This window comes from Hypomesus nipponensis, chromosome 7 (assembly GCF_054491055.1).
Source record: "Hypomesus nipponensis isolate SF chromosome 7, ASM5449105v1, whole genome shotgun sequence".
NCBI lineage: Eukaryota > Metazoa > Chordata > Actinopteri > Osmeriformes > Osmeridae > Hypomesus > Hypomesus nipponensis.
The window spans coordinates 9,476,945-9,489,373 of NC_140367.1; the positions used below are offsets into that span (position 1 = coordinate 9,476,945).

The 12,429-nt window shown below is 39.8% G+C and overlaps 2 protein-coding genes across 2 annotated transcripts; one reads left to right on the forward strand and one right to left on the reverse strand.

The window, feature by feature from the left end:
• Positions 1-3,382: 3,382 nt before the first annotated feature.
• Positions 3,383-5,471, reverse strand: b2m (beta-2-microglobulin). The gene is made up of 4 exons (XM_084701380.1): positions 5,317-5,471; positions 4,223-4,495; positions 3,951-3,994; positions 3,383-3,847 (listed from the first exon to the last, which is right to left on the reverse strand). Exons 1-3 carry the CDS (start codon positions 5,378-5,380, stop codon positions 3,981-3,983), a joined length of 351 nt encoding a protein of 116 aa, XP_084557506.1. The 5' UTR covers positions 5,381-5,471; the 3' UTR covers positions 3,383-3,847; positions 3,951-3,980.
• Positions 5,472-6,235: 764 nt separating this feature from the next.
• On the forward strand, positions 6,236-8,876 carry tmbim4 (transmembrane BAX inhibitor motif containing 4). Its single transcript, XM_084702100.1, has 7 exons — positions 6,236-6,446; positions 6,745-6,853; positions 6,974-7,079; positions 7,203-7,236; positions 7,413-7,530; positions 7,680-7,725; positions 7,896-8,876. The coding sequence occupies exons 1-7, from the start codon at positions 6,356-6,358 to the stop codon at positions 8,100-8,102; spliced, it is 711 nt and encodes a 236-aa protein (XP_084558226.1). The 5' UTR covers positions 6,236-6,355; the 3' UTR covers positions 8,103-8,876.
• The last annotated feature ends 3,553 nt before the right edge of the window (positions 8,877-12,429 follow it).

Genomic DNA, 12,429 nt, shown 5'->3' on the forward strand with positions numbered 1-12,429 from the left:
CTTCACTGGCTCCCTGTACAATACCGCATCGACTACAAAAGCCTACTCCTCACCTATAAAGCTCTCCACAATCTAGCCCCCACTTACCTCTGCGACCTCTTTCACGAACATACTCCCTCCCGCACCCTCCGCTCATCCTTTTCTGGACTGCAAACCATTCCCACGTCTTGCCTCAGTACCATGGGTGCCCGAGCCTTCAGCTGCTCAGCACCCAGGCTCTGTAACTCCCTCCCCCCACCCATAAGACAGACTCCATCACATCATTCAAATCTCAACTCAAAACTCACCTGTTCAAACTGGCTTACTCTCTATAACTGGACCCTGTGCACTTCACTTGTTTTTATGTTGATGTTCTGTTTTAATTTAGTTTTTCTTTCATGCGTCTATCTTTTATCCTGTATTCTTTATTGTAAGGTGACCTTGGGTAACTTGAAAGGCGCCTCCAAATTAAATGTATTATTATTATATACAATTTGGTAATATTGTGACCTCTGACCAACACTAGTGTCACAGGCATTTCTTAGTCACACCTTACAAATAACTAACTTATGGCTATGCAGGCACAAGCAAACAGCATAATGACGGTTTATCAATCATTCATAGATAAGCATATTTCTCTCCTGGACAAGACCAAGGGTTATGTTCTCATGAGCTTAATATAGCAGGGTATAGATCAAACCATGTTTATTATATTCAGAGCATTCCAAACAGTATAAAAGTAATATATTCAGAGTATTCCAAACAGTATAAAAGTAATATAGTAATCATTAGTTGTAATCTTGAATTATTGTTAACTGATCAGTGGTTAAAGACAGACCTCTTCAAATAGCAGCAAAGCATTTTGGAGAACCATTAGGCTACTTTGATTTGACAGGATTTTGCATAGCCACATGTGTATCAAATATCTCTAATCAAACTGTTACATAATTGTAGAACTGCCCAACAGTTGGCATTTACCTTGGATCTATACACAGTATTCAATATTATACAACTTGATTGTTTGAGAATAAAGACCACACATGTACTATCTTGTTTTATTTTTTACCACTTACGCACATAACATGTGTTTACATATACATTATACATTGAATATAAATGAGTTCAACATTAACTTAGTTAAATTACCATTTATTTAATGAATATCCATAGAAAATTTGACATTGGTGCGGAAAATGACAGAGCACAAGTTGTTAAAAAAGCAGGGGCAGTACCCCTGTGAAAACAATCTTGGACGCCATTATGTTCCCCCTATATGTGGAGTCTGAATCATTATAATCAAGGGCGCCGTATAGGGGGGAAAAGTTGCGACGATTCTAAGGGCCCCTGCCTGAAGGGCCTCAAAAAATTCAAAAACGAAAAGAAATTATAAATTAAAAGATAATCATATGGCCCAAAATTCTTGGCGGCACCCCTGATTAGAATCAAATATTTTGCCTGTTAATGCCTGCAATGCAGTGAAGAAAACTACAATAATGTTAAATGTACATGGCCCCTCTAGCAGTACAACTGGCCCTATCTTGGCCCCTCCAGTTGAAATAGTCTAGAACCCCCCTGCCAAGATGGATCCAGATGAACAAAGACAAAAAAATAATAAATTTACCTCCTGCATAATGTATTCTCATAATGCTGTGGTTAAAATGTGTTTAACATTATACAGCATTAACAATTTGACATGCAGCTGAAAAGTTTCAATAATTAAAGTAATGATTAAATACACACCTGGAATTATGAAAACCACACACCTACATATCTGGGTCTGTGTGGAAGAAGAAGACATCTCAATTAATACAAATGTCATCAGATTTCCATTTAGTCACTCACAAGCACATCCAAAGAGAGCTTACTCTAGGTCACATGTGTCAAACTCCGGTCCTCGAGGGCCGCTGTCCTGCATGTTTTAGATGTTTCCCTGCTCAAACACACCTGATTCAATTAAATGGGTTGTTATAACAACCATTCATAAGAATCAGGTGAGCTGGATAAGGGAAACATCTAAAACATACAGGACAGCGGCCCTCGAGGACCGGAGTTTGACACCCCTGCTCTAGGTGTACTCTTGGACTTCACCTTGAAGACGTACTCCTCATCACTCTGGGGTGTGAATGCCACTCTTGGTCAGGTGGAACCAGACCCGGCGCTATGGGCGGGCCTTGGGGTGCCGGGCCCGCCCTGGGACTCGGTTGGGCCCACCCTTGACGAACGAGCCAGTCGGGAACTGGCAGTCCTGCTCTAAAGCCAGATCTGTCTGACGGGCATCAGGCATCACCACCCCGTTCTTCAGTAGATCGATGCTGATGTCTGGAGGGTTGAAGCCACTCACATGATAGATCAGAGTGTTCGGCTCCCCATACTTGCCAGGGTTACGACCATACACTTAACCAATGTTGAAGCTAAGAATAGGAAAAGTCACCCCAATATATTAGGAGGGAAAAACCAATGACAAAATACTAACTTTTGATTAAATGTAATGATAAAATGTGATAAATTGACAGACTTAGTCAAAACGTTCCTGAAGACTTATTTGTATTAAAAGCTTACGAAGCCGGCTCCCAAGACGCACAAGAAAACACAGAACATACCAAGTCTTCATCGTTCTGGAAGTCCAAAAGTTTCCAAAAAATGTGGTTGAACAATGTTTTGACGACAAACAAATTACAAACCGACGTCGCAAAATATATGTTGGTTGAAATCGAAACACCTCCCCATAATAATTATAGCCAATGAAAATCGCTTGCTATGCAGGACTGTGCTTACATGTTTCTACGTAGGATTCCTCTCAGGCACAGAGACACCTTCGGACACCTATGTCCTTTAAATGTACATTTCACATTTGTTTTCAAAAGCAAAAGCTTTGATTTACGAATATTGATTAATACAGTCCATGTAAAGTATGTATACCCTTAAAAATCGAATACAAGTTTATCTGGTCCAATTAGGCAAAATCTGAATTCACCTTGTGCATTTTGTTCTAGAGGATCTGCAAGGAATGGAGAAACTGCTCAAATCCAGGTTTGTACAGCTGATTGTGGCATAACCAGAAGAACTCAGAAGATGTAATTGCTGCTGAAGTACCTCTTTGTAGTACTAAATAAAAACACTGGAAAGCGATATTGCTAATATTTATCCAAACATGTTTTCTTAATGGGAGGATGGGTGTAGAATGATGGCAGTTGTTAGCATTTTGAAAAGTGGAAATGTGGAAAGGGGGTGGTGTCTGAAAATCTTCAGAATGCCTACACACAAATACGATATAAATTGGAGTTGGAACATAACTGAGTAACTCATTACAACAGCTCCTATCGTTATTTGAATATACACGATATAGGCTTTAGTTCAGAAAATAGGGTTCTCTCTACGAAATGATGTAAATCATAACACCACCATTGTTTGAGAGGTTTATTCTGTAGAAAAAACATGGTATGTCACGTCTCAAGACAACAGCTTTTAAATGGGTTCCTACAGTGATGAAATACACCTGCTCATTAATCTACCATGAAGAAATTAACCTCTTCAGATACAAAAACACAAAAAGAAAATATTTATATATACAGATTTTCAATTGCTCTCAATGATCTGTTTATTGTGATATCTGGTAATTTACATTGAGAGTTTGCAGATCTTATTTAATGGTAAAATGGAAATTGTACTAGAACACCGCAAAACATACATGAAATCTCCCTCTAAACCCTTCATAAAACCCTCATTTTATTGGAAGTACTGAATGTCCTTGAAAAACAGAGACAGAAAACTAGAATGAAAGCTCATGTTGAATAGTGGAATAAAGTCATTTCAGTTGCGGATTAAGTAATGTGGATTATGCTGCCCCCAATTGTGCTGAAAAATAACCCTGAGGGAAAAAAGATACATAAATTACTTTTCTGTATATTCATGCACCAAAATAAATGGTATATTTTATACCAAGTGTACAAACAACAAAGTGGAAAACATACCTGGAAGTCCCGCCTGTTGGCTCCACCAAGTTACATATCTGGCTCTGAAAAACAAGAATATGCACTTTTATTTTTGAAAATATAGGCTACGCCAGGTCAGTGGTCAGTGACATGCTCATGCATGTAATATAATTGTAACAATCCAAGTTTACAAAAAATATAACTATTTACAATAATAATTAAATTTTTCCATATTAACAAGGCTAAGGTAAATTAGTGATTTTAAAGTCATGCTATAGACTATGAGATTACTGTCATCCAAAATGACTTACCCCACATATAGTCTTGTTCCTTGCTCAGGTGGCGCACTTTGCAGATGAACTTGTCCTCCTCTTGAGGTGTGAAGTCCACACTCTTGGTCAGGTGGAACTTCCATCCCTTCTCGAAGGCCAGGTCAGTCTGCTTGGCATTAGGGATCTCCACCCCATTCTTCATGAGCTGGATGCTGATGTCAGGAGGGTGGAAGCCACTCACATGACAGATCAGAGTGTTTGGTGTCCCATATTTTCCAGGGTTGTGGCCATACACCTGAACCTTTGGTGGAGCTGAGGAAATAGGAAAGAGAGAAAGATTATTATTTGACGGATGTTATTTTTCTACGCAGTAACACAGAGCGAGACACCATTTTACAATGGCGCGATCATTGCAACGACCAAATCTATGAAATCGAAAGTTAAACTGCAAGGGGAATTCCAAGCAGCCATTACAAAAAGTAAGACATTGCATGATGTTTATAAACATCAAAAAACATAACATTTGTTTTGGCTGGCAAAAGTAAAACAATATGTTGCCAATACACCTTAAGTGTCCATATGCACTCAATACGATCTATATTTAATTAGACCAACATAGCTTGTTATTGATTTATAACAATATGTAAGTATGATAATATAACGTAATATGTCATGTGTTTAACTACATGCTCTTGTGTTTCTTCCCATTGGCACTTATTTGCTTTTCACAATGTAGACCTGCTTCATGTTTTGGTTACCCGCAATGTTTTGGGGACTATCTCGTTGTTTATGATCATTGACCTATGCACTTTTGTAAAGCTGCTAAATAAATAAATGTAAATATAAATCTATTTATATTGCTCAACCAACTTTTATAAATTATTAATATAATCATGACTATGTAGGCCTAGTTATACCTGTCGATATTAAAATCACTTCCGTGATGGTTTAGGGGCATCGTTGTAATAAGGCTCGAACTTATCGAAGGTAGCCTGCTGTAAAGCACTTCATTATATTATAAAATATAGGGCCTACAATACAATAATTAATTGCAATTTAAACTAGGCATAAACAAGGCTATTTTAGGTCCATCAAAAGTGTAGATTGAAGTCGAACACTGTTAAATGACTTACATTCTTTGGACTCCACGGTGCAGTAAATTAGAAAGAAGACCGCGAAAGAAAAAGTCGCCTTCATTTTTCGTCGAATTTGGTTCAATTGTTTGATCAGTTTGTTAAAACAACTGTCAGTGTGTATGTTCCAGCTACAATAAAGTGAAACTAACCGAGGACCGACTGAAGTACACAATATAACACCGCCCCTTCACCTTTTAATAGCCAATCAAAAACTGTTGTTAGGTAGAAAGCATCTGTACAGGTTCATGAAACAGGAGGAGAAATATGCTTTGGAAAATCCCTAAACTTCCTCAGGTGATGAACAGACACAAACTGTGACTATGACAATAATCCAAAATAGGTTACAGTTTCACTTTTTTAAATTGCAGAACATTTTATTGTACAAATTACTAGGATTAGGCCAGAGTACCCTACATTTACAGGGTCGATGTGACGCGACATGGCCTGGGCCAATTCAATTTCTAAAAGAAAGGGAACTGATTTTAATATCTTCATTGTTACCATTCGAATATAGCTATTCAATTGACAGATAAGAGATGACACACCACTAGCATAATATGAAGTGGATTCTTTATTTTTAGTTGAGTTGCAGGGAATTTTTATGTAGGCTAGCCTGTTAATGAATAAACGCCCTTAGCCTAATTTGCCTACATAACTTGGAAACAGATAGCCTACGAATTTATTAGTAGCATAGCCTCGTGCTTGAGACAGGTAGCGCTATCTAGCAATACCAATATTCCAAATGTATCTGCTTGTGACTCGTGCACTTTATATGTAGGCTATTGTATTAGAATGAATAACATTGAATACAAATCCTTTATAACATAAAGACAGGCATGCTAAATGAAAGACACTGTTGATCACGCTTTCGTTGGTGCTCCTGAACACCCCCCTAAACGAATCACTACCGTAGCGACGGAACAGCCTACTTGCTCTACAGACGTTTGCGGAAACAGACGTGCAAGGCCCAAAACAGATATCATTAAACTAACGTCTTCATCATCTGGAATAGATTCCTTATTGTTCCGAATACAAGATGACTACTGAAAAATACCCCAGATCTTCAATTGAAGATGATTTCAACTATGGCACAAACGTTGCAACCGCAAGTGTGCAAATCCGAATGGGTAAACGGAGTATTTTTATTCTGGCTAACACGTTAGCAGCTAGCTACCTAGATAGCTGGGTACGTAGGTGCTAACTTAGCATTATGTAGCAATGTTAACGAAATCTCGATTGAAGAACGAATAGAAACCTACGTCATATAATTTCTTTCCTGTGTTTTGGTAACTGTCAAACTTACCAAATAATGTTGGTTAAGTCAGTACCTTTGTCATGGCATGTCGACGTTTGCTGTGACAGTGATGGCTTAGATCTGCCTACACCATATTAGCCACCTAAACTCATAATAATTTCTTTGTACAGATTTTTTGCGCAAGGTGTACAGCATCCTGTCTCTGCAGATCATTCTGACCACTGCAACATCTGCCCTCTTTATGTTCTGTGACACCATCAAGGATTTTGTCCATGCAAGGTAAGCTTTTACTAGACACAGAATCATACAGAAACTGAATAGGAAACGGTTGGCAAACATGTACGGTTTAGAGTTGTTGTCTATTTGTGTAATTCATTTATATGGACTGTGCCCCCATAGTCCTGCGGTGGTGTTGGTATCAGCAATCGGCTCTCTAGTTCTGCTCGTGGCCTTGGCGGTGTACCGACACAAGCACCCAGTCAACCTTTACCTGTTATTCACATTTGTAAGTGTATTTTCAAGATTAAATCCAATGCTGTATTAGCCACACATTACTCCATCTTATTCCTAAAGTGATAACGTGCATGCTATACTGAAAGCAAAAGTTTAAACAAGGTTTATTTTTTAGACTCTGTTGGAAGCAATCTCTGTTGCAACGGCTGGTGAGTTCTTTTTGAATCTGTAAACGGAACACATTGCCACCACATTCCTAAATCTGTCTGCCAATTAAGTCATATGACTGGAGTCAGAACTTGATGCCCCTCTTAAAGGAATCCTCTCTGTGTGAACACTGGTAACCTAATGAATTGCTGATGGGATATGTACTTTTCCCCTACAGTGACCTTCTATGAGTATGCCATAGTGCTTCAGGCCTTCTTCCTCACCACGGCTGTATTCCTGGGACTGACTGCATACACCTTCCAGTCTAAGAGGGACTTCAGCAAACTGGGAGCTGGGTATGGTTCCTCTCTAACCAGATAGACCTGTTCAGAAGTTGCAACTAACCATATTAACATCCTATGGTAAAACCATGACCTGATAACTTACGTAGACTGTTACTTTCTTTCTGAGATTTGCTAAGGGTGAACCAAACGTTTTGTTTCAGATTGTTTGCCTGCCTGTGGATTCTGATCATTGCGAGTTTTATGAGGGTGAGTTCATCCCCTTTACCATGTCTTTGAAACTTTTCGAACATTGTCCTTACTCCGGGTCAAGGTAATGGCATGTTGTGAACCATCCTGATTGATCATGAGTGAATGTAGGACTTGTCTTCTATCTAACTTTCACTGGATCTTACCCACTCCTCTTCCTCCTTCGTCAGCTCTTCTTCAACAACGACACCACGGAGCTGGTGTTTGCCGGTGCCGGGGCTCTGCTGTTCTGCGGATTCATCATCTATGACACCCATCTCCTGATGCACCAGTTGTCCCCCGAGGAGCACATCCTGGCCTCCATCAACCTCTACCTGGACATCGTCAACCTCTTCCTGCACATCCTGCGGATCCTGGACTCCATGAAGAAGAACTGAGGCTGCACAGCGCCCTCTGCTGGTGTGAGGGAGTTATTACGAGGGAATCTGTCAGATATGCCCTTGATGAATGCTGTAGAACAGGTGATTGTCAGTCATTTTGATCCACGTTTAACCCTATAATATATTAACACCAGGCTGTTTTCAATCATGGGATTGTGGAACTGAAATTTTTTATTACTTTTTTCCCCCTGTTTTACTATTTTGAATGTGATATTGTTTAATGTTGGTAACTGGAGATGAACTATATTAATCTAATCACATCACAGTTCTTCAACCTTAGCTTGACTCTTGTCATGCTGATATTTTTCTGAACGACTTTAAACACAAAAGTCTTTCAGGCACAAGATGTTTAGGAGATAAGAGTAATGAGTATTCCAGGTCATAAATAGTACCAGTTCACAGGGGAAACGTGTGTGGTGCTATTAAAATTATTTTGAATATAACAACAGAGCATCATTTGGGACCAAATAATGTTATAAGAAGATTGTTGTAAAGATATTTAAGTGTTTACTGTGTATATTAACAAGAATTTATAGCCGGAGGGAATCTCAAGGATTAAATGAGAGTTGTTTATGTTGAGATACAGCTTCATGTAAATAATTTACAAAGGGATTTTTTCTTGTTTCTGTTTTGCTTCTCTGATTAATTTATTAACAAGACCGCAAGTGCAATACAGTTGTAATGTGACATGTAGCATAGTTGCACGTCTGTAAAAATATATCTGTTGATCATTAACATGTTTGCTGTTGATTAAATTAAAGTTAAATGTAATGAGTTGCATTATTATGTATGTATCCTTTATATAAAAGTAGGATACCCACTTTTTAATGGCCAAACTTAGTTATGATGTACAGGTAGTGATTACATATGAACCACTGACCAACCAGCTCATGATCCATGTATATGTTCATCTTTCTGATGTTCTGGTGGAATGAAGCAGTCGGAGGTCATTGACTATATCTGGATGTCTTTGGAGCTCCTGTTTCAATGCTGCAGGAATGTCCAGTCGATGGTAGTGTTCATATCTCACCAGGCTTCTGATCAACATCAAGCAGGAATCCAGAAGAGAGTAAACTAGGGCAGAAGAAACAAAACAATACATTTAGAATTCCTGGATGTCACGTGATATTTTTGAAAATGAAAGCATGGGATGACAAATATGAGGCTGTGTGTGTTTTATCAACACTAGGGGGTTTCCACAGTATTACACACTTCGTTTGCTAGAATGGAATAACAATTATGTCTGGTAAGTGGAAAATTGTTGATCTATCCTCGATTACCTTATCTGTGGAAATATATTAGTAACTACCCATGCTGTGAGGTTGATAATCTCACCTGGGTTGTTTATGATCACGCTTAGAAAAGCAGGGTCGCCATGTTCATCATATTCTGTGGGAGTTGGCATGTGAACCTCTTTTAAATTCGTCAAAAGTTTTGCACCATTGCTAGTGTCCCTGAAAACCCAAGGATGTGCTGTTGATGACAAACGGAACAACTGTTAAAGGCGAACATACCTGACGATTTATAGGCCAATAAACTATAAGCTTTATGATAGAAAGACGTGTTAAACAAGTTTGAACTCTAGGTCAATCCAATTCAAAAACTGATTTTTCTAATTAAACACAGATAGGCTACTCACTGAGAAAAGTGTCCATCCTTAATAATGCACCCGGTCGTATGTCTCCATACGACACTGGAACCCCATCAAAGTCCAGCCACCAGGCTCTGGCATCATTGCGTGATTTATTGATGAATCCAACAAAGGTTGGAATATCAGAATTCAGAGATTTTAACTCGAATTCATTTTGGTTAACTTCCTGCTCTGCCATGATGACGCGAGTGACACGAACTCACGAAGATGCTATTCAAAAAGGTTTCACACGAGGGCGGTGTTGTTTTATGTTGAAGCAACTTTAACTTGTAATTTTCTGGCGGCCAGATGTGCGGTACATGTTGCTCAGATACCACAACACCATTGACAAAAGGGTAAAATAATAATTTTCGAAAATATTGGTGGCATGATTATTTACCTAAGTTGGCCTATGCTAGCCTATTATAAAACAGCTTTGCATGAGATTCTGCTTAAGTCTGCTGTGAGCTTCTTTTGAATTGAGGGAAATATCCTCCATAATAAATTATCTCTCTATTTCCTTACTAGAGTAGGGTATTCCTTGAAAATGCAGTATATTGTCAATGATGATTGAAAAGACGTCCCTCAAATTAATAAATGTAAATGGAGCAAGTGATAGATCCGATATGCGTTAAAGTACATATTTTAAGAGCTTAGTTTTCTTAGAGAATATGGTATTCTAGAAAGTGTTATCATAAGAGATAAAAGTAGGTAGCCTGGTGGTCTTTAGTCCTGGCTCCTAGTTGGAGCATCTTTAATTCACGTGTCAGGGTTTAGGCCTGCTGGGGAGGGCGGGGGGAGGGTGGCTTCACAATGCAGCATGCTTGCCTATAGGCTCTCTACATGTGCATAGACCTACCCTACCCAAGACAGAACAGACGTTTGGTATCCCACAACTTCCCCCACCATGGACAGACAAAAAATGGTGAAATCCACTTAAAATTCCAGTGTGGTTGGTATTCTTGTGGAGGACACTGGGAGATTCTTGGGTGGTGACAGCAAGCCTTTGAAGTCTGTGCTTTTTGTTTCTTGAGAAACTGCAGCCCCTGTGTGGTTGAGAGAGCAATCCGAAGCAGTTGCTGTACAAAACAATTTCACATTTCAAGTAATGGAAATCATCATTAAAAAATAATTTCAAATGAAGCCTCATTTTGTTATTTATATTTTACTGGTTCTATCATTAAAAAATAAATGAAAGGCTTTCATTTATTTATTGAGTGTCTTTTAGAAGGTTGTTTCACTCAAAGCAATACGCACTAATCTATGAATCCATCACTTATCTATCAAGATCCAAAAACACTTTGTTCATATAAAAAACATTGAACTGATGAGCCAATATTCTCACTGCTTAATTTTATTAATATATTATTTTATTGTAGATGAGGCCCATTTCACTGGATTGAGACTTGACCCTAGTCAAGCCCAACCCCAGCCTTGAGTTCGGGAGGCCAAGAGACTTGAATCATATCAGGCCCTCTCCAATGTCTACTCAGTTAACTGGCTGGGCCCACTGAAACATAAGAACACTTTCATGTTGTTCTTTTCATAAGTCGTTTATCCCTCCCCTTCACCTTTTTATTCCCTTTTTAATTTGCAGAGCCTTTATCTTCGACATATTTTCCGTTGTGTGTGATGGCCCAGCGGGGATCCTCTCTGATGTCGGTTGGCAGCTTTTCGGGGCGTACCGTGGGAGGTTTTGGGTTCTCTGATGTTGGTTTGGCACCTACTAGACCAGGTTTCTTCTGAGGGATAAGAGGTGTGTGTGTGTTTGTGTGTGTTTGGAGTGAGGAGTGGGTGTTCACTAATCCACAGACATTGTAGATGTAAACACACACACACACACACTGCCACCACCACCACTACCACTACCAAACTGAAGCTATAATGCTAAGCACTTCTACAAGGTGCTATGTTTCTTGCAGACTATGAGCTTATCGCTTAACCACTGCAAAGATCATTAGCGGCGATAAAAGCCCAGCCACACGCACATGCCCATAAACACACCCACCGTTTGTTCACATTATTAACTACAGGAGACCAGGGAGGTAGATTCATTTTCTCCAAAACGTTTAATATGACTCTATTGTGGATTGGGCATGTCATATTGTTCCAAACACAGCATGGGGAAGTTGTGTTTTGCTACCTAAGCCTTTAGAGAAGGGTTAGACCAGGTCTTCCACTGCTTGCAGAACATAGAGCCTCTGTCGTCAGCAAAATGAAAGGCTCCATATTCTTGCTTCCAGTGCAGTGCAGCCAACAATTGCCGCTTGTCTCACCTCCACCCATGCTCACATCCTCAGCCCATCGCCATCACTCCACATCGATCACAAGTCCCTCTAGATTTTTCCGCAACATGCCCACGTATAGGTTGGGACATGTTGCGTTCCAACCCGTTCCAGTTTTGATGTTGTGTTTTGGTGCCGGCTGGCTCACTGCTCCTCACGCCCCTGTTGTGATGTAACTGGGCCGGCGTTATGGCTACACTGGGCATGGCGAGCCCAAAGGCTTTTGTTGGTGGGGTGGGTGGGGATTAACCAAGCTGGTAGAGGGGCTGGGCTTCCTTCTCTGAGGCTGACTCCTGGAGCCCTCTCTCCAGCTTTGGCTGGACCCTCCTCACCCTTTGATTACAGGAGCAGAAACGTTGTTGTTCCAACAATGGATTACTCCTCCCCTGCGGCCCCGCGAGAGCCACGA